Source organism: Battus philenor, unplaced genomic scaffold (genome assembly GCF_028537555.1).
Source record: "Battus philenor isolate CCGP_79_NKW_IND1 unplaced genomic scaffold, ilBatPhil1.0.hap1 SCAF_4, whole genome shotgun sequence".
NCBI lineage: Eukaryota > Metazoa > Arthropoda > Insecta > Lepidoptera > Papilionidae > Battus > Battus philenor.
In genome coordinates, this window is record NW_027181704.1 from 10,714,489 (window position 1) to 10,738,537 (window position 24,049).

The 24,049-nt window shown below is 33.2% G+C and overlaps 1 protein-coding gene across 1 annotated transcript; it reads left to right on the forward strand.

The window, feature by feature from the left end:
• The first annotated feature begins 16,674 nt into the window (after positions 1–16,674).
• LOC137928982 (uncharacterized) lies at positions 16,675–22,685 on the forward strand. The gene is made up of 3 exons (XM_068771990.1): positions 16,675–17,896; positions 21,297–21,434; positions 22,552–22,685. Exons 1-3 carry the CDS (start codon positions 16,675–16,677, stop codon positions 22,683–22,685), a joined length of 1,494 nt encoding a protein of 497 aa, XP_068628091.1.
• Positions 22,686–24,049: the final 1,364 nt, after the last annotated feature.

Consider the following 24,049-nt stretch of genomic DNA (forward strand, 5'->3'; position numbering starts at 1 on the left):
CAGCGGCGCCATAAGACGTAAGATTATACAAATTATAAGCCTGTTATTTTCACTGACTACGTCATCTTCAAAAATAAATAATACAAATAATAGCGCCTACGTAGTTTAGTTGAATGATAGGGATAGTCGCCTTTTCCATCTAACCAAATATAGAAAACAGGAATAGTTTACACCGACTCCTTTCCTTCCTTTGTTCTTTGAACAAATATCACAGTTAAGAATCTTAACCATTAGGTGTATTCTGTTTATGGACGATTTTCTCAAGCGTTAAGTGGATCTAATAGCGAACGTTTACCCTAATTTCAATTTCCTACAAAACGTTTAACGTAACGCAATTATGTGTTGTTAATAGTTGTCAGTGAATTTAATAGATTTACTGGAATTTGATTAGTGAACTTTTTTGAAGAATCTCTCCCTTCCCATTTTAGTCTCCTGGTGTAAATAATATCCTAAAAAAGAGAAGAGAATTTCCCAATGTTATTACTGGTTTCAAATAAAATTCAAGTAGGTTACGTACAAATGTTTAAGTTGTTAATTTCTGTACCGCATTTGTAATTAATTTCTTTTACTTAAATGCACTTTTTGTAATAGATTCCTTGTATTATTGCTACATTTAAACATTGAACATAAAAGTATTTAAGGAAGTGCGATTACTTCAAATTTGATAACAATGGTTTTCCGCGCCTATTCCTGTTATGAAAGGAGACATACAACTGCTAATTTTAAAGTTCATAATGTATCCGATCCCTAAATATTGTAACGGGTTCCAATTCACTTTAAAGCCAGAAGGTATCAAAAGCAAATAAAACATAATGAATAGCCTTCGCATTTTCATATTCTTTCTAAATTAAATTTGGGCGTGATTAACTCACTCGAGGCGTTTTCTCTGTTCATCAATCAAAATGTAGTCACGTAGAAATGAGGCGCTATTTACTTCCTAACAGCTGTCTCGTTTCTTTTTGCACGTTTAGGTATTCGTTAGACAGAGATAAGTGTTTACATTCGATTAGACAGTGCGCAATTGTAATTTTCAGAGTTCACACGGCTGCTACGCCGCGGTCCGACTTCAGAAGCTCTGGTAATCAATTTTATACACAAACGGGGGCCATTAATTGATTTTTTTCGCCTCTAATGACCAAAAATAACATCTGCCAAATCAACAGGATCGGTCGTTAGCGTAGGTGCCAAAAATGTATATTTTTTGGGATATTATGATGAGCTACGTTTTATTGTTTACTCTGCACGTGCCAGCATAAAATCGAACAGGCCTTCTTTTCAATTTTGTTCAGTAAATAAACTTAAACATGTTTAAATACATAAATAATAAAAAGTATTAGAGTTTAGCCGGTACAATAAATTTTTTTAAGTCTATACGTATTAAACATAGTGGTTCCATTTTTTTAAGAATCTATCTACACATAATCGCTGCAGTGAGGAGATTTTAAAATCTTGCTGCAAAGGATTTTGTTTCACAAAACCATCACATTGTAATAGACCGGTGATAATATTTACGAATTGTAGCGTTCACAAAAGAACGCTCTGTATTACTGGCCACTGCGGCTACATTATATTTGTTCTTGCGCGTTACGATTTTAACTCGGACGCCAGCAGTGGGATAGTCGCATTTTGTTTAGGTCAAAATAGTAAATCATACATCGTAATCACACGTTTGTAAAAAGTCTCTTCGTTATATATGTATAATTTACACCGCATCAATCAAGATTTGCGTTAATTTTTCTCGCTATGAATAAAAGTACAAATATGTGCAAAAATATGCTTAATTAACACAAGACGTTCATTTTTTTGTTAAAATTAACAAGGTTCAATGCTTTTAATACCTGTCATACGCAAATTGTACGACGAAAATTGCCCAAAATTTTATAATGGCCTATTGTGATGTTTAAAGCTACTGCGACGAAAATTAAGAAAATCGCGAAGATATCAAACAGCGCCCGTAATTTATTAAACATTACAATATTGTGTTGTAAGTTAATGTATCGACGAAAGGGTTTAGTAGATTAAGTAAGCTTAAAACTAAGGTCCACATTATAATTTGTTCACTCTGTTCTACTCGTAAAGATAAATGTTAAATTTGCATCTGATGCCTAGTAACATTCACGGCAGGTCGCAGTGGGACGTTGCCCTTGTTTGTTTTAGACCGCAATAAATTTTACCCGTTACAATTGGAACCCCATGCAGTCGACAAATTTATGAGGAGAGAATCACGTTTTAACTATGATAAATTTTAATCCAGGCCCGTTTAGGCAAAATTAGATTTAATGTGATTATTCAAATATGTTCGATTGGAACTACTAAATCTTCTCCTGTATCTTTTGATTTATCTATAAAACCAATAATATATTTGACAGTCCGTTATTTTAGATACAAACTTATTCTATGAATAAAATAATATTCAAAGACTTCGAGAATTTTGTAATATTTTATTTTAATACAATACATTGGTAATTGTTAATTAAATGTCAACAATTTCAGCTTTGGTTTAATAAAAGTTAGTTTGTTTTATGGCAGATGGAATGATTGAAGATAACTTAAATATTGTAAAATTTGATGGTTCCAAAAACTTTCTAAGAAATTATTTTATAATGTACGTGGTTTCAGATTTATATCTGCATGTCATTTAGATCAATCGAAACAATCGAATTAGATCAAAGATAAGCTAGCTGTCGACATTGTATTGATTTTTATATTATACTTAAATTCTTTGAGATAAAATTTTCTCATACCAAATCTGGACCGGAGGGTATCCTTTCAACTTACGTCTGCGTATCAAGATTGCTATCGGTAATAGATTTACAAGAACTGTCCTTGAGAGAACGCTTCCTCTGCCCTTATTGTGTGGGATTTTTTTTACTCTTTATTGTACGCGTGGAGTACAACATAGAGTTATTATAACTTAAAAAAGTACATTGGGCGCTCTTATCACTCAGACAATTTTTTAGAGAACCATAGTATGAAAACAAAAGTGGGAAATCGACGTATTTACGAGATAGTTTTGAATGGAATTTTGAATATGATTAGTCTACCCAAATGATCTTTCACTACGTATATTAAATACTTTTATTTATACATATTAATAATAATACATAATTATAATCATAATAATATATAAAATAACACGAAATCAACCATCTTTCTCAAAACATCGTCTTTCTTAACACCAAAAAAAAGCTTAATATTAAAATAATATTTTAACAGTAAAAAACTCCATAACCATTTTTGACAATTTTGCATGTTTAATAATTAACCGCAAAGTATTTCACAAACGAATACCTGGTATGTTACCATTTGTTGATGACAATTGCGCAAGATACACGTTTATTAACGCAACAGAAATTAATTACAAAAACTATTACAATTTAATTTAAGTGTTTACACCATTTTTCTAGAATAAAGTACGTTAACAATTGCTTAACTTTTCACAGTCGAACTTGAAGATCAAATGTGAGGCGCCGACTCCCCGCTACGAATAAGGTCAAAATGTTATTTTATAGTTTAATAGAGCTGAAAATTTTAATAAAAATTAGTCACATTCCTCGGTATAGGCTGATTATTAAAGTTGGTATTATAATTTCACTTTTAAATGAAGATAATCAGACTCATAAATATTAATAACCTTTTAATTAGTAGACAATTTACTATAAGCTTGCAATCAAGAGGTCCACGGAAGAACTCATTTCGGACCTCGTTGGCAAGCTCACGATTTCTCAACGACCCATAAAGATGGCTATGCATGGAGTTTCTCAACGAGATCGGATCAGGCATAATGAGATCCATAGACGAACACACAGACGGAAGGCGAGGCAGGAAACATAGCGTGTAGAATTGATAGTCAATGTGGCCTTAAGGTTCTGAAATGGAGATCACAGACCGGAAAATGCAAGCGGTTACCTGTCCACCCTTTGAATGAAGAACGTTCATTCACAGGGTGGAAAGATATCCTTGTTAAGGTCGTCAGAAGACACTGGATGCAGACCGCTCCCAACCGGTCCCATAGGAAATCTATGGGAAGGCACCCCTATCAAGTAGCCTTCCGACTGAAATGATGAAGAATGTGAAAGATTTTATACTAGAAAAATAGTTTTATTGTGCCCCTTTTTTACTATAATTATAGTAAATTAACTAGGACAAAAGTTTTCAATATGTTTGTTTTACAAGAGATAGAATAGTTTCGGTTTGTACGGAACCGCAGATAGAAAAATTTCTTGGCTAAAATTATGTCTTAAAATGAATGTATTATACCAGTAGACAATCTATTTTCAACACCTATGGGTGGGCTGTATCCCGCTAGGACCAAGGCGCGCAGTTTGTTTTATTGCTCAATACCCGCGATAATTTTTATCAAAATTAGTCTGATTTCTTTAAATTTTGGAATGGCTATATTTAAATGAGCAGGTTTCGTATTTCAACTTTTAAAATGTTATAATTTTACTTTTAAATGGAGGCATAAGGTTAGTTTACGATAGTTGCGTTTTAATTAGAAAACAAATTATTAATGCGTGCTCTTTATATTAACCTTTGTTGTCCTATTAAACTATGTTAATTTTACTTTCACAGCAGTTAATAATTAGATTGAAATAATTTATTAACATTATTATGATTTAAAATATAGACTCCATTTTTATTACCGCTTTAGTTACAATAAAACTTAATAATATTCATGCACTAATATATTTAGTGATCGTCGAGGAGAAGGCAACTGAGGCGAAAACAAAAACAAATTTGTTAAAGTAAAATTAAAAATATTATATGTTTGATAATTACATAAGGTTTTTTTAAAAAATCTTCAATAAACGAAGGTGATTTTTCAAAATTATTGTTCAGGCACCAAAACTTGCTTGGCTTTTTCGGTAACTACATATATCGAATATATACTGATTGAAAAACGGTGATGATACGTCCACTTCAACGGAAGAATGGGCTTAGATCTTCCCCATGGATTTACAATAAGACCCGTAAGATAAGACCATAAGACCAAAAAAGTCATTTGTCTACCTTGTGGTCAAAGTTCTGTGCTGCGCTTACTGGTTTGTGGACTCCACTTCAAAACATTAATGCCCCAGGGGTCATCCGATCACTGGGCTATCGGCTAGTTTTGTTCGTATCAATACTATTGTAAATAACCTCTTAAATATATTGAACATAGTGTTACTACTACCTGTCATACTAAAATATCACTAGAAATAGGAAATATTCAACAAATTTTTAACAGGTAATAAATGAGAAAAAAGCTTATTATGTCAAAAAGATTGAAAGAGCGACAACTTACAATGACAGATATTCTAAACTCAAATTATAATCGCCGTAAGAAAATGTGCACGGCGTGAAATTATGAACTGTTTGTTCATTTTTGTGCTGAATATTCACCCTTTCGCTTTGCAGATCATTGCTACAATAGCATTTCCGGATTGCGAACAAGGACCCATGTATGCCTATGAATTATTAGAGGAAGTTGAAATGCTTCATCAACTTTGTATAATCGTAACTATTTGTATAAGTTCTTTTGAGTGTACCGACACAACTGCTTCCAGTAATTATTTCCTAAATTTTAGGAACATTAATATGAACTTAACAAGGGTAAAAAAGATTGCCATGATAGCTAAAAAGTAAAACGTGATAAAATAGAGAGAAAAGTTTTATACAGGCTGATTGGTTATTGGTATAAAAGATTGAATGGCTGTAAAAGGTGTAGTGTGCCTCATTTGTTGTCAATTAATGTATGGTACACTTTATTCAAAAATCAATGGTTTCAGAAATAATTAATAAAGTGAGAATAACATAGAAAATTAACTGTTGTTTACCATATATCCTTGCAAACTTTATACTGCCAATAACTCGAATTTCAAATGAAAAAAATTACCCATTTAAGAGTCATCATTTTAAACACGGTGGTTGATATTTTAAAATAGCTGGAAAGACTAATGAAATTTCACACTTTTAAAGTTTTCACAATTTTTTCAAGAAAAAATATTACCAGTCATAATGGATACCCTTCAAAATAATTAAATTAAAAAAGGTAAGAGCTTCAGTAATAGTATAAAAAATAAGGTAACGTGATTAAATACAGAAAAAGTAATCAAGAAGGTACTTCTCACACGTGTATGATGTGAAATCGTTAATCTTTTAAAACAACAAATTGTTATGTTGTATTTTGGGGTGACAAAACTAAAAAAACTGCAACGCGTGTTCGTTCAACAATAAAACTAAGGCACATGTTTTTTTATCCGCACAGGACGCTTCAATCGCGGGTTGTTATCGTTAATTAAAACGCGGAGGCAGAATCGTTCATCTAGTTCCGTCTCAGATACTTTTTGTTTGGCGCTGACTAAATTATGTCTTTATTGTGACGGTGTCGGCCTATCTGCGACCACCATCTCGAGTGATCGAGCCCCGTCTCAGTAATTTGTACCTGAATATATATTCAACGCATTTCGATAAGATTTCCTTTGATACATTCGAGGTCCGGGACACTTATGAAACACGGCTTTATAAATTAAATTACTAATTGGTAAATTTTAGCGATAATAATAACATGTTGTTATTATTAACAATATGACTTAATATGAATATTGAAATATTTGTAAAAAAGTGTTTGAATGTATTATTATTTAAATAGATGTAAAAACTTTAAAGGGTATAACACATATACTGTCAGTACACCCTATCTAAAAATTAACTGTTTCAGAAATAATAAATAATGTAATAACAATATATTAAAAAGAAACGCCTAAATATTCGTATTTAAAATCTGTGTTTACTATCTTTTGTTGCAGACTTTGTAATGTTAGAAATTATTTGCATATCGTATTCCAATATAAAACATAAATTTATGAATTAATTCCGGGTGGTCACAGTATTTAAATATTTTAAAAGGTGTTTTGATCTTTTTATTATATTTTTTATTAAGGGAAAAAACTAAATAATAAAGGATGATCTCATTTGTAAAAATTCTAATAACGAGAAATTCTGGACAAGTTATATTTAGAGTGGTTGCTATTAAACTTGTTGTAAAAATCTTTATTATTAAAACAAATGACTGTGTGTCAGAATCATGGGGACGCTTTAACCATTTAGGAATTCGGCTTCTTAAGACAACTTTATTATTAAACAAGATAATTTTATTTAACGTCGGAAACAAAATTTCAAATATGTGACGTATTTCTGTTTGGTGAACGTTGAATCGTTTGGATACCCCAAAAAGGGATGAGGTATGTAAGTCAGCTACATTGTAAATTACTACGGATTATCTATTAAAATTAGTGAGCACGTTTCTTAACATTTCGTCCATTAAAAATAAATATCGTATGGTTACAAAAAATCTAATCTCTCTTGAATAATGTTGGCGAGGTAAAGATTATTGTCAAAAATCTTCAAAAAAAAAAAATATTCTTCCACTTGTTTTCAGTGAACAAAAGTGTTAAATAAATTATATTTTTAGTAGTTTAGATAACTTATTAATCTATTGATTACATATGACTTTGATTTCATTACAAAATAATGTTTGATTGTTTGCGTACGAAATAAAAAAATTGGTAATTTTGTTGAGTTGTACGAATTTCGGGGAACTATTCTACAAAGACAGTTTCGAAATTCTCTTGGTAATTTATTGTTTTAAAACTTATTTATCTTGGATGTCTTAAATTTTTTTTTGGAATTTTATTTTGCATTTTAGTGATAAGAAGAAGGTAGTAAAAACTTTAAGTGGTGAATGGATAGCTCATTTGGCAGCAAATTTATGCATTTCACCCTGTATAAAAAGATCATTCTAAGATATTACATAAATTTATTTATTTTATTAGATTGCGATATGCTAATAACTTTTAACGTTACAAAATCTGCAGGTCAAGTAGTAAACAATAATTAACTGTAATACGAGTATGTATTTCAAATTTGTAATACGAGTTTGAGAATTTGTAGTACGAGTATGTATTTAAGCGAATTTTAAAAATGCGTTTTTACAATGTTGTCATTACGCTGTGCATTATTTCTGAAACCATTGGTTTTTGTATAGAGTATATGATATATTAATTGACAATACATTCGCCTCTAGAGCTTTTATACCTTTTTATAACCATCTTGTACGATCGTCTCTGTTATAGGTAGAGTTTTTGTAACAGTTACTGTTTTCATGTAGTACCGTTTTAACACAATCATTGCGAATGAAATCTCATCGATGAAAGCAGATACGCGTCCAGCCGCGTTTTGCTACCCATTGCCATTGAAAAAAGAAATCGTTTATCCCACGCGCGATTGTTTGCCAAAATGACCATTGTTTGAAGAGCTATCAAGTAACAGGCGCCAGTGGGCAAACTGCAATATTTATTTAGGCCGCTAGTCCGTATTAATAATAGTAGTTAGAACCAAGTCTACAATCGTAATATCCACATATTTTGTGGATGTTATGATTGTTATAATTGTGTTATGTAAGTCGATTGATAAGTTAAGATTTTTTATTAAAATTGGATTTATTGTGTTTGTAAAATAATATTTTTCTCACTTTCCTTAATTCTAAGGTATAACAGTAATTCAGCTATAGGACTCAGCTGGACGTAGGCCTTTCCCATAAATTTCTATAAGGATCTGTTTGAAGTGGCCTACAGTTTTTTTTTTTAATTTTTCTTAAATTAAATTCTTCATAGATTTCCAGTAAGACTAGTAGAAAGTTATCTAACTTTAATAGAGTCGTCTGTCTGCCTTATTTGTGTACATCCTGTGCTTATCTTACCAGTTCTTGGTTACTACTCCAGAACTTTAGAAGTCCAGCGGTTTGGGCGATAGGCGGTCGGACCATTGCCACTTAAAGTTATCAACTTCCTGGGGTTTGAAAGTTTTTTTGTTCGTTTATAAGCTTCTTTATTAGCGATTCATCGTTGCAGAGAAATCTCGAGCATAGCCATCTCCATGCCTCACAGTCAGTGAGGAACTATGAGGAATGCCTAAATCTAACAGGGGACGTTTTACGACTGAAACTATGATGATGATAAATTACTTCGTAGCAAAAAATATTATCTTATACTGTAATTTTTTTGTGTGTATTTATTTTAATACGTTAAGTAATTTTGACAGAACACCAACATTCCGCACTGTGACGATATTTTCATGTAATGACATAAATCAAATGTTTAATCAATCATCTGCGACAATGGTGGCAAAACGATCGCAGATCACATTTTGCACACGTGCTGTTATAGAGAAGGGGTATGCGTAGTGTTGGGTTGCAAGGTTTGACCGTGAAGTGCCCGTATGAATTGCATCGCGATGCACTCCACCCCTTTATTTCGTCGTATTGTGCAACGGATACGTCATCTGTCAGCGGTGTCCTTACCTCTTTGAAATTCGCCGACAGCGGTTCATGTGTTAACAGATCAATGTTTTGCGTTGGCTAACAAAAAATAGTGTATTTTCAAAATAAATATTTAATTGGTTACTACAACTAAATACTGTACAAAAAGTACAGGCTGTTTTGTTATAGGTGTAATACCTTTAGAATAAAAACTGATGAAAAATGAAAACGCATAGTTTGTTTGTCAGTAAAAAGATTTGTATCTTTTACACTTATTTCAATCACCTGTATAAAGAGATCATTGTGAAATAAGTTACATTAATTTTTTTTCTTCTGGCATGCGGCAGGTCATTAACTTCTGGTACTACAAAATCTGAACGACAGACAGTAAACAATAAGCAAATAATATATAATAAGTAAATGATTTTTAATATATAGTAAAGCAAATTCTATACATGGTGTATCATATAGTATTTGACAGCAAATAAGCTGTATATTCACCTACTTAAAACTTTTGCACCTACAAACAATTCTGTATCACTTTAGTTCAGAAATTGTTAATTGTTACATAAATCATAAAGCCTGTATGAAGTGAAAGACGGCACATGCCGTCGTCCATACATACACATCTTGCATGTCTATAGAAATCGTAACAATAATCACAATAACCCTTCACATCTGCGTTCCGAATTAGTATAAATAATTATTGATAGGCCGCGGTATGTTGTGCACCGAGCGGGGACAAGCTGATTTCGAATGAAGTACATCAACTATCTGGAACGTGCCAAAATGATGCACCCAGAGTCACCTTTTCAAATCAATAGGAGATCGCATTACGAACACATTTCGAAGATAAATTTAAGGACGCTGCATCACCTTGCGTTATCGCAATTGTTCGCATTAAGGATTGTATTACGTTATCTTTATATACGTGCTCCGTAATTAAGCGCCCACATTTAAGTTCAAAATATCTTTCAGAAAAAAATAAATAGTCGTCAGCAGATGCGAAAGTGCAAACAGAGCTCTAAAAACTGAATCAGTTTTAAAAGTAATTCAATAACATGAGTTCGACGCCGAGTAATAATGTATTACTTCCTTCCACCTTGAAGCGAATCTTCATGACGCTCGAGTTTCCGAACCGAAGGGAGGTGATACAGTTATGTCAAAAAACTGTAACACTTGAACGTTTTTGTTTGTCATAACGGTACCGATCAATACGGTTCTTATATAAAAGGGCAAACAAAAAACTAACGGTGTAGCATTTTATTAGGACGTCGAATCTAAAGAGGTGGGAATAAAAAATTCCGTAAGGTGTTCGTACAGTTTCGTTTAGTCCGTTATATCAATAGAGATTAGAGGCACGCGTCTTCGCTTCACTAACGCTAAGATCCGGGTGCATTGTCGGCTTCGCTTTGATGTGGCTGCAAAAGACGGTCCGTGTGGACAATGCTCGCGGATTCACTAAATATACGACAAAACAAAAATCTGGTTTAATAACGGGGCGTTGGAAGTTCGGTTACTGCAAAAAATATGTTGTTATACATTTCGTAGACATCTTTCTGCTTTACTCAAAATAATGTATGTGAACCTTTAATGTTTGGAACTTGTTTGTTGTATCAGACTTGCATTCAGTTAATTAGCGAAATCGGGCACTATATTAGATAACATCGACCTGTCTTCAACGTTTATTTCAATTAGTTTCATCCTTCTAATTGAATTTAAGATTTCCCTTGTAGGACACCAATTAAATTAAATCAATTTGATTAAAATGTCCTCTATGTTACTTTACATGTGGCCGATAAGGACGATTACCTTCATTAAGTAAATGTCAATGGTGAATTCAACACTTCATGTAAAATCCAGTCGACGTGTATAAATATACAAAAACATTGTTATCTGTGTCTTCTTAAGAAACACCTACAATTTAGATAGAAAATATATAAATATTCGTAAATAACGTGTCTAACGTTAGTATTTTACAATTTCGAATGACCGCTAACTATCTCGAGAAGTGGTCATTAACGGAAAAGAGAAATAATAGGTACATATGAAAGTGGCGGCTTATCTTTAACTTGCTTCAGCAGTAATCATTCATAGAATTAATTTCGATAACTATGACGCCTCTCCATGATACAGGAGCCGATGCTTTTAGGAGTAATCTCACGTTTTAATTTATCAGGTATATGAAACTTTTTTAAAAATGAATCGTGGGACTGAGAAAGTTGCGACTCGAAATGTTATTTTTATTTCATCGAGGTTGTGAACTCGACACAGGTTCTTTTCTTTTAACATGTACGAACCTATTCAAACTTTTTGAATATAAACTGATTTCTTTAAGTATACTTCTTATATAAATTTATATAGTTATTATACTTAAATTCAAAAGTTTTGGCACATATATTATCATCAGAAACTACTTATTACAAACAACTTGGACATCGGGATCAAAAGAAAGTTAAGCTGATAATAAAAGTAACTCTAATCATGCTTGTGATGATTTCGGTGCAGTTTACACTGCACCGCAAAAAACAATATTTAAAGAATATGTAAAATGGATTTAATTGATAAAGGAAAAACGTGACATATCCTATAACAGAGATCTAATTTATTTCTTAAGTTAAACCTTTTTAGATAAATAAAAATAAGGATTTCTCTTAAACAAAAACTTTAAAATTTATGAATTATTGAACCTGTGTATGTAAGACAATGTATGTATATATATTTATCATATTCTAAAATATCTCGTACAATTTCCTTATTATGGTTTTCTGTAAGAAATTGCCACTAGTGATAATATTTTCGATTATATTTTTTATGCTAAGTATGCAATAAAGTGAAATAATTTAATTTAAAATTTAATAAGGAACGTGTAATAAATTACTGAAAACCGAAATTCACGTCAACCGTAATAAATATTTTCTAAGTTTTACGGCAATCGTTTCTTTTGAAAGTGAAACAGAAACCTAACCGTAGCCGCAATATAATAGAATTAAGCTTAAGGATACAAACAAAAACAGGATTTGCCTTAAGCCGCAACACTTACCGGCTTAGACGATGCTTCAAATCGTTTCATACATTCCACATTTGTTTAAAATCACATCTACGTTCTAAACCTATTATAAAAATGTTCGGATATTTCCGGTCGAACGGTCTTTCAATAATTGGTACGCCATTTATTTCCTTCTCCGAGAATTGGGTATTATTGTGTGAAATTGTTAAGTTGGATATGAATTTACGATCTGTGTTATACAGAGATATAAATCTCTCTAATGGCACGAGTTCTGCGTTACCGAATGAAGGCGTGAGTGATTGTAAACATGACATTATTAAGAGGAAATAGTTCGTGTCAACCTTTGATTATTTGTATAGTTGTATAACGTTTGCTGTGTTATGCAAGTTTTGCGAAATGTCACAAAATATGTGTAACCCTACAAAAGAAACAGGAAGGAACCACTCCAAATTTATTGTCCGACCACTACCAATCTATTATTGGGAAACGGTTATATAGAGCGTGAAAAAAAAAACATTTAATTTTTTTAGATACTATCTGTTATTAGCAAATTGAAACGCAACCGTGACAATGATCCCTTTTGTAAAAATAATTTTTCACAAAAGGCGTTGAAACCGGCAGCATTGGCGTTAAAAAAAACTTTCGCTAGTTTCATGCCTCCTTTATTTTAAAACATAATTAAACAATGTGATATGGTACGGATATTTATTGATAATTATCCTCCAAATTTTAGAAATATTCCATTTAATTTGATATATTTTTTGTAACATGTAATTGTTAGTATTTAATTGAAGATGTAATACACAGGCTAATTGGTTTTAGGTGTAAAAGCTTTAAAGTGGTGAACCTTGTATAAAGTATTTGTTCTGAAATATTTATATTCACATTTTTTTCTGTTGGGATGAGACAGGCCTTTATTTTTATGCAGTAAAAACTACAGAAACAGAGAGTTAACAATAATGCATTTTAATATTTTATTTTTTATTTTGAAGCGATAGATTTTCGGATAGGGTGTACCATATATTATTTGACAGTAGCTGTACAGTCACCCTTTTAACGCTTTTACACTATAGATAATAATTCTGTATATTATACCTAATTATAATAATTGATAACATTTGTTTTTTGATCTAAGAAGATTAGCCAAATTCTTAAACTTTCACATAATAGGTAAACATATGTTGAAAATATTGCATAAAATCTTTGTAGTGATTTCTCCCGGACGAAACTTAAAAGAGTTTTCTAACAGTCTGTGACTGGTTTAATCGGTTTTAAAATATTAAATCCTTTCTGAAACTCCTTATACCATATACTTAGCTTTGCGGCCTTAGTAGCGGTTTTACACTGGTTTATAAAAAAAATTAACAAAAACGAACCGTGTTCTATTGACCGTAACGCAACAATTGTTTAGCAGTTTGCTGAGAGAACCCTTAAGACCATCTTGTTGACTTCCATGCGAAACGAAATTAAACATGCCAAAAAAATCCCTAGATCCTTCAGAATGATGGCATCCATTGTGAGTATTGTGTAATGTAGCACGACGATACCGTACATCCTCGAACAAAAGTTGAATCACCTTTTCTTGCGTCATCGGTATAGCTATATGTGTAACTTGTTGCCATGCGTACGGACTGCAGGTAGAACCCCTTTTGCACAATTCACGGTATCGGACAACAAAGTTAAGCACAGTTGTCGCCACACTCGTCCGGCCGACGCACTTCAAACAGAGCCAATTTCACGTTCAGTTAAGCGTTAAATGCGTGCAATTAATTTTGTCTAGAAACATACAATAACAGAGTTTGTGTTGAACTTGATTTATGTTTCAAGCCTTCTGGTCGGAGTAAATATGTCCATTTGTGAAGAGAATGACAATCAATTTAGGTATAAAAGCGTAAATATTGTTTAAGTTTATATTTATCTGCTACTTTATTATCTTACATAAAACATTTTGATTGGGAATCTAATAGATATCTTTGGCAAGAAAATTAATTTATCAAATGATTTGTTAAGATTTTAATTCGGGGACCGCTCCACCAAAATTTAATATAATTTTTATTAGATTTTCCTTAAAGTACGGCGAATGTTTTTACATTGAGCAAAATGCAAAAAAAGCAAAATTTATATCATTAAAAAAAAACCTATCTATGGCTGACCAACACGTATCACTTATTATCAAAATCAAAAAAGACATTTTAGTGTGTAAATAATTAAAAAATATCATGAAAATATAATTATATTGTTGTTAAAGAATTTCAATGAATGAAGATATAAAACTATTTTGTAGGTAATCGTTGTCTAATATTGTAGTATTAAACTAATTAAGAAAGTGATCATTCTGGAAAACATGTTTATTTAATTTTCCTATTAGACTGCGACAGACCAATTACCTTAAGCAGTGCTATTATTGAGATAAGGTGTTTTAATAAAGAATTGAATACTTTTTAAATTGTTTTACTACAAGGTTTCATTTAAATATATCAACAAATATTTTATTTAGGGAAAAAAATATTCTTTATGCAAGACTAGTATTTTTTCTCGGAAGAGATATGCGTCGGGCAAAAACCGATATTATTTTCACACGATCGATTGAGGTTTCATATCCGATCGACCAATTACGAAATATCGGTTGCGGCTACAAATCATTAAGAAAATTGAGTTTGAAATTTTTGAAGTGGGCAAAAAGTCGGCTTGTTTTAAGGGTGGGGCGTGGTACACTGTGCCTGTGAAAATTATGGCAATTTTGACACCTAAGAAGTGCTAAGTCCTCCACTGCCCCTGTAATTTGACCGACGTGTGCTGACGTAACGGAAGGTACGGTAACGTCAGTTTATTTTATTCTACTCGGGTTGTACGTGCGCGGCTAAAACCGATCTCTGATCGCATCTCTCATTTTTTTTATACTGATATGTGCGTAGTCATTCCATTTTAATGAGGATTTTAATGTTAGAGTAGTCCCGATAGAAACGGCCTTGTGATTATTGTTAAAAATATATTATGATTACCAGCAAACATATTTTTTTCACAAAATATTTAATATTTTTTATTCTAAAAAAACTCACAGTATTATTATTCGCGCTGATAGTACCAATATTATACTGGAATTTATGAATAATTATGATAACACTTTTAATTTTCAATATTACTTTTTGATTGTCATAAATAAAAGAAAATCTGTTTTAGCAGTATTTCGTACACCTATTATTTACTTTTAAATTATTTTTCCATGAAATCATTCAGCAATATTATGCTTTTTAATTGTCTATAAAAAGAAGAGACTTTTAATCACAAAAAAGAGATAATTGAATATATAAGTTAGATGACAACTATTAGCTATATTTGAGCGAATGTACTCGAGCGCTATCCCGCTATGGACTGTAAGAAAAATTAATTTCAATTTCTGATCTTCTTTTTTATAGGCAACAAAAAAGCAGTAGCAAAATATTGCTGATTGCTCGGGTGCTATTAACGCGGTATATAATTTAGAAGTAAGCCTATGATTAAAGAAACGCTGCCTACCTGTTAAATTAAATTAGGCTTTTTAAGGGTGGCGCTCTGGCAACATTCCAGGGTCTTGATTAAAAAGTAATACGAAAGGCATTTATTTACAAACCCATCGACGTTAAAGCGCACACGTGTTAATGGTTTCTATGTTCATTTGTTTTAATGGTCATAGGTATGCATGTTCTGTATTTTTTTTAATTACATAACGTGGCTAAACAAAAAAGACGTACAAAGTGGATTTATTTGTTAAGATACATTTCTATGGACAAAGAAAAACTATCTAGAGCTTTGAGAACAACTTTATGATTGTTTACGAACATCTGGACGGCCCATTAATTTCATAAACTATGACTCCTTTTTGATTACAATACTGTAATATTTTAATACTTCTTTTTTTCTCTTTGGTGGTAAAAATCATCATCAAAGCATCAGCAAAAGAAACAGCCTGTATGCTCGAGGTTTCCACTCCTGAAACTTAAGACCCCAGTTTTATTAACTTAGTATTCACACGTGTTGAGTGAATTTGCGGTGGCGGTTGTGTGGTTTGCATTGTCTGTCGCATGCGCATTTACGGGCGGGCTGGCGGGCGGTGCACTTTCATGCACGACAGCCACTGCGTGTGCGGAGGTGGCTAGATGTTGGTCCTTTCTTATTTAGGATGGACTTCCGCAATGTAACGCCTGAATCCATTAAATATTTAAGATCAGCATGCCTAGCTGAACAGGCGAGGTTATACATCAAATTAACTAAGTTACATCGGGTGGCAGCTCAAAACGTTTGGTTTAACCAACAGTGTAAGCGGTTAAATGTAATTCCGGGTTATATTAATATCCGTTCCAACACGGTCAGCCATGCGGCTGATATGGCTATACGTAAGGCTCAGAAGGTCTGGTTAGAAGCGGAATCTCGCCGGTGGTTTAAGATTAGAGATAATCTGAAATTACATTTGAAGGTATTACATACCGAGTTAGTTTACAATTTACATAATGTGGAATTTGACCTTTTAGACCAAAAGGCAAGAGATTTCGCTTCACAGGCAGCGCATGATAAATACATAATTCAGTCTCATAAGTTACGTAGGTTAACATCAGCTCAACATGGTGGTGGAACCGGTGGCAGAAATGGTGGTGTACATAGAGGAGTAGGGCAATGTAATAACGGTGGCAGCGCCGGTAATGGTGACGGGCAGTCTGATCATGTTTTCTACCCACGGGTAAAAAACATGACTACCATACAATTAACCAACAAAGAGTTAACATTTCTGGAGAAGGGTAGCAAATATAACATAACACCAATACTAACACAAAAAGAAAGGGAGGAACTAGCAATAGATTCGGAGATAGCATGCGTGATGAATGGTAAAGGTAATACGGTCAGGGCGGTGGTGGCTGAGGAATTAAAAAAGCACGATTCACCTAGTAACACGTCTGTGGACGAAATCAGAGTGGCGAAATCATTAAAACGTAAAATTAGAGACAATAATTTAATAGTTACGAAAGCTGATAAGGGTAATAGTATAGTTATTTTAGATCACAATGATTACATTGGAAAAGTCAATAATATAATTCACAGTGGTGATTTTGTTGCTCTGCGCTCGGACCCAACAACCCGCTACAACACAGAAATCAAAAAAGCTATAGATAGTTCCAAGTTCGTTTTTAGTCACGAAAATTCATCAAAACATATTGTTCCGATGAATCCGCAGCCACCTGTGTTGTACGGGTTACCTAAAATACATAAGGACAATGTTCCGGTACGTCCGATAGTTTCATGCATTGGCTGTCCAGCATATCAGTTAGCGAAAAAGTTAAAAAGTATAATAAAATCAAAATCGGCATTTTCTCCAAAATATAGTTTACAAAATACTCTCGATTTGATAAATAAAGTGAAGGATGTTACCTTACCAGAAAACTCGTTGTTCTTATCTCTGGATGTAGATAATCTTTTTACCAATGTCCCTTACCAAGAGAGCTTATCATTATTATCAGATCTATTGGAGAGAAGGGCACTGCATCCGGAGGAGCTGAACGAAATTGCAACGTTAACAAAAATTTGCATGCGACAAAATTATTTTAGGTTTAACGGTAGTTATTATAGACAGAGTGAAGGATTGGCTATGGGATCTCCGTTATCCCCTTTGATGGCGGAGATCTTCATGGACAACTATGAGAATAAATATATTGTGGGTAATAGTAACATCCTTTACTATTATAGGTATGTGGATGATATTCTTATATGCTGGACAGGTACAAGGCAAGACTTGGACAATTTTGTAACTAATTTAAATAAATTTCATCCAAAAATTAAGTTTAAATTAGAAGTTGAAATTAACAATTCAATTAACTTTCTTGATATCACGATCAAAAAGGAACATTGTCAGCACGTTTTTGAAATATATAGAAAGCCAACTGATACGGATTTGGTAATTCCATCCTCTTCTTGTCATCCTTGGCAACATAAGCTTGCGGCCTTCAATTCATATATAAATAGATTGATGACATACCCGTTAAATGTAGCAGCATATAATAAAGAACTTAATACTATTTATGCAATAGCTGTTGCAAATGGCTACGAGCGGAGAATGGTGGATGGTTTAATTAGGAAGAAGATGAACCAGCGAGTGAGGGGCCTTTTATACTCGGTGACACCTGAGCGCGGTGTCCAAAACTGTAGGTCTAGTTTAGTGTATTTGGGACCAATATCCGAAAAATTATCTAAAATATTAAGAAAAAACGGCGTTTCTGTTTCATTCAGAACCAACAACACTATTCGGCGTGCGATTTGCAACGGCAAGGAAAAAACAGAGGTTGACAAAAAGTCGGGTATTTATAGGTTAAAGTGTGGTGGGTGTGAAGGGGTGTACGTGGGCCAAACTGGTCGAAGTTTCAACATTCGTTATAAGGAGCATATTTCCGCATATAGAAATGATCGCCCTGAAAGATCTCATTTTTCTAAACATTTATTAGAGACTGGACATAGTTTGCCCCATGGTCATTCCTATGACGTGCTGCACACCTGTAGCAAAGGATTACGTATGGACGTGTTGGAACGGCTAGAAATAATAAGACACGCGGGTAGTGGACCTGTATTTAATGAGCAGGTCAATGTCTCCTCCTCTCCATTATTGCAGGTTTGTCTGGGGAATCGGTCGGGGCACTCGTCTATTACGTAAAATCTCAAATAAAACAAATGCGTAAGAGAGGGTAAAATAAAAAATACCCACGTGGTCGATCACGTGACATTAAGTTGTGGTGGGGAGGAGGTGACATATAAATAACAAAGCGACAGCGGACTGAGCTCACTCGGTGTTTAGCACTAATCTGTGTAACAACTCCTGAAGATGCCCCGTGGAGGGGTGAAACACGTGTTGAGTGAATTTGCGGTGGCGGTTGTGTGGTTTGCATTGTCTGTCGCATGCGCATTTACGGGCGGGCTGGCGGGCGGTGCACTTTCATGCACGACAGCCACTGCGTGTGCGGAGGTGGCTAGATGTTGGTCCTTTCTTATTTAGGATGGACTTCCGCAATGTAACGCCTGAATCCATTAAATAACTTAGTATTCATCAGAATTGTTTCAAAGATGTGATAAGTTGTGTCAATATTTTATGGTCAATACCTAATATTTCAAAAATCCGACGTCTTTTGGGGCAGTTGTAATTTTCTCTTAAAGAACTGTTATGATTGTAGGACGCGTAGGACATCGACTGCTGGATATAGGCCTTGGCCCTAGAATTAAAATGGGGCGGGTAGGAAGCGGCCTGCGGCCTTTACTGTTAAAGGAAAATAAAGTATGACAAAAATCTTCCGCTCAAAATTGGCGTAATATTCTGATTATTGTATCATGAACCTCTTTTAAGCCTAAAGCATTGACTAAACTATGACAATTACCTTTCTAATATTATTTATAATCATTCATAATCATTATTCATCATAATCATTAATAATCATTATTTTAGCTAAAAGACATCCGCTGCTTCTACCACAGTTTCAATAAGACCGGTTGGAAGCGGCCTGCATTCAAAGTGTTTTAATACTAGTATAAATATAAAAAAGTCTAATAAAATCTTTATCACCAAAGTTATCACACATGTTAGTTTATTTTCTTTAAATTACCGTTTCATGTATTTATTAAAATATGAAGATCTTTTAATAAATACGTGCAACGGTTTAGGTATAAATTAGAATATAGTTATTCTAATTTTACGAGTATATTTCCTCGCACACTAACTTATTCTTAACATCTTTAGTGTCTCTTAAATGCTGATTTGAGACGCTGGGATGAACAACAAACAATGCACGTGAAGTGTGATATATCGGTCCTAGAGTGGGACCGGTCTCCGAGACCCAACTTCTTAATAAGAGAAATGCTACGCTCGTGCCCTCCGGCCACATGTAGACGATCGCGCGCACAATCTCGGCGCAGCGTAATCTCGCAAATATTTATCGAGTGTCAATACAATATGCCAAAAGCGAATGCTTATTATGGTTTTTACAAATGTGAGAATGCTGCGGGGTTATAGCTGAAGCGTAAGTTTGAGTTATAAACGTTGAGCGTTTATTAAAAAATCTCGATGTTATGAGTTTCGTCTATGGATCGAAAAGCGTGTCTTCGTCAGTCTTTTGTGTAAAGACGTTGTTGACTATTGTTGAAAGATAAACCTGTGACGTAGCTATAGCTCCACTAATTTGTTGTTGAAATTTTTTGTTTAAACGTTTATCTTATGTGGTAAAAAATAGGAGCTCATTGGAAATCTATAGGGAAAGCCAATGTCCATCTGTGAACGTCTTACGGCTTAAATGATGGTACCATTAAAGTAACGGTTTCGAAAAACTTTTCTTAACCTATTATTTAAGCCTAAAATAAATCATAAGAATAAATATAAAATATATAAAGTATACGTAAATATATTATGTATAAATTAAATATTGTTAAAATAAGTTAATTGTATTATATACAGAAAGAAAATAAAAATTACTCGTTTTATTTTCACACATTAAAAAAGTTTCCAATGATAAATAAACAATCTAGTAACGGTATTTTTTTGAAAGTTTTATTACCCTGTTATTGCAGGCGAAAATAAATTAATTGTTTTATATAAAAAAGAACTCAAATAATTTATTCGATTTATTTTTAAACATATTTTTTTTTAATTGAAAGATAAATAATCGGTCTAAAATACTTAAATTAATGGATTGTTTTTACTGAAATTAAAACATTTATTATTTGTCACTAATAAATTTCATTACAAAACCGAAAGTCAAATTACAATCATATTATAATATACATATATGTTTTTCTAATCAAATAATGATCTGTTTTACTATACCATATACATCGAGCCCTACTAAACAAGATTAATAAGTCACATTTCTTTTATGTTGCATATTGTTTTGAATAATTGAATGAAATTATTGGTTTTTTAAATAAAAATAATTTTAAACCCACTTGGAGCTTATGAATTCGGCCATATCGATGTCTCGTTAGTAAGGAGTTACAGTGCATTGTCTGAAACAATGGAAGGAGGAGCTACCGCTCGGGGCACCCTCGTGGCTAAACACCGTGAGATGATGTACCTCACGTCTGCCGATTCACGCGTATCTGATACTTTCAAATCTGTTCAAGGTATTTCTCTATCACCGTACTGTATAAATATAGGTACACTGTATAAAAAAATCTAGATGATGAATATATGTGATAAAAATAAACATTAGATGACAAAGTTATGATAATAAATTACAATTTTATTACGTCCCATAACAAAACCGGTCTTATTGGAAATCTATGGGAGAGGCTATTGTCTAGAGTTAGAAAATCTACGACTGAAATGGTGATGATGATGACATTACAAAATGAAACAAAATAAAACCTAAGCAGCAGTAGAATTACAGCGACGACACAAGTTTGAAAATTATCCAATTCGAATAGATGTATGTTACATTGACGTGCAGTGAACAAGATGTTAAAATTAGATTCGTCTTTATTTCACTTAATATAAATAAAGATCTTATAGGTGAGTTTCAATTTTCTGAATCCTGGATTACAATATCTAGTTTTCTTATTTCTCAGCTGATAAAGGTCCACTGCAATGCATAGGCTTCCCTCCAAAATCGCTATAATAGTCTTCCGCTGTCAGCTTCCAGCGACTGCCTGCGACTGTCGGTATACCTAACCATATTACTTCTACCGACTCGTGGCGCCATTCGAGAACCTTTGATCCCAACGATGATCGGTTGCATGAGCGCATACTGGTCAAAGATTTGTCTTCAGTCATGGCAGTATTTTTTAATTATATGAATTATTAGTATATAAAACATTTTTTAGTTTCGTTCTAAGAATTTATTTTATAATCAGTACACCGTGGTAGGTGTTTTTTAAGTTTTTTATAATTAACTTTTAACATGAATTTATAGACTTTGTGAAGCCTAGTGGAAATTATAACAAGCTCATCTTTATTTCTTGTGCTGTCTTCTGTAGATCGCCATAATTGATATTCTTATATCCTATAATTCGTATAATTTCTTATATATATACGCGTCGTTTTACAATATGGTTAATGTTTTGACGTCAAAATATTATACCTCGTCATATTATTTTCGCCACGAAACTTTTGTCTAAGAAAATCTAGACTAATGACAAGATGAGTACAAAAATATTTATAAATTTTTAAACATTTAATGCTTAAAAAATATCAAGAAAATTTACGGATTAATAACTATATTTTGTATTCGATATCGAGCAGGTTTCGATTGCGTGGTGAGATTTGAAATTCCATCTGAGCTTGAAGCTCGCGTGAGACACTCACGGGCAGATACAATGAGATACGCTTGGCAGATTATACCCATTGATAAATTAATCACACACATCGGATACTAGCCTAGCGTGGGAATAAATTGAATTTATATTACATTAACGGGTTTTGAAAAAAACAATTCTAGAAGTAATCTTATCGTATTTTTGCTAACAGTACATCGTTAAGGTCGTGTTAACTGACTGGATGTGGGCAGCGCAAAACCGGTTTGTTCGCGATCATTGGGAGAAGCCTATGTGGTGTGAAGCCTAGTGGGCGTCTAGCCACTGACATGACACTGATGATTTTTGCCAATTTAGAGAAATTTTAGGATAGTTACATCAAATACAAGTGCATCGTGTTTATTCAAATATGAGGAGCTGTAAACAATATATTATAATCATTTAGTTTATAATATTCAGTAGTCTAGTAATATATTCAGTCTATTTTAGTAAAAAGGTTTTTTTTTTTAATCATACGTCGTTGATATTTTGAACATCACAGCTACTCTTAAGCAGCGAGAAACCTGGACATAAGATAAGGTTTTACCACACTCTCCCCCAACCCCATAATAAGGCCTTGGCAGCGGATTGGTGATGATATTTGTGGCCAGGTCATATTTCAGGTTCAAAGTACGTATGACCGGATCTCGAAATGCGCATGTGCTAATTCTATTCGCCTATATTCTATCTATATTCGGTTTAATAAAGGGCCAACTTCAAGTCAACGCCGTTAAAACGGAAGTACGCAAAAGCGTTTTCGTAATTTTAATAAAAGTTCTCAAAAAACATTGTTAAATTTTAACCGTGAATCGGGCATAGCTATTTCATTGCCCTGGTAGTGGTATAAAAAGGGTATATATAGAAACATCGCAAAAAGAAGTACCATATTCCTAGTGGAGTCGCTACACAAACTTCGCATAAATGTCGTAGAAGTTAATGATAATAACCAAAAAAAGCATTCAATAATATTTATATGAAAACGTTATAAAACATAATTGAAACCCATTATAAAGTTATGCTAGCGTTATTGTTTGAAAGGAGCGCCGTCGTATTTATTTTCATTTGTATTGCTTATCGTCTATATTACCGAGAAAAACAATATCGAACGCGGGACTTTGATCGATCTTCGGATTGCCGTAGATGGCATGACGACTGGACTGGGCGAGTCGTAGAACTCAGCTATCCGTTTAAACGCTCATAATTGGTCGGACGGGCTTTAAAATGGAGCTCTCGGTCATTAGAACATAGTTTTTAGTCGTTTAAAAGGTGACTTGCTATTGCTTCTGGCTAGTGCAAGAGCAATGCATACGAATGCAGGCTCCACTCTTTACGTGTTAGACCTACATAATTAAAAACTACGTCTTTTCTTTTATATTATAATTAGTAAGAATCTTTATTCATTTCGTCAACATTATGCTGGTGACGTTTAAATTTATTAGTCTCGGTTC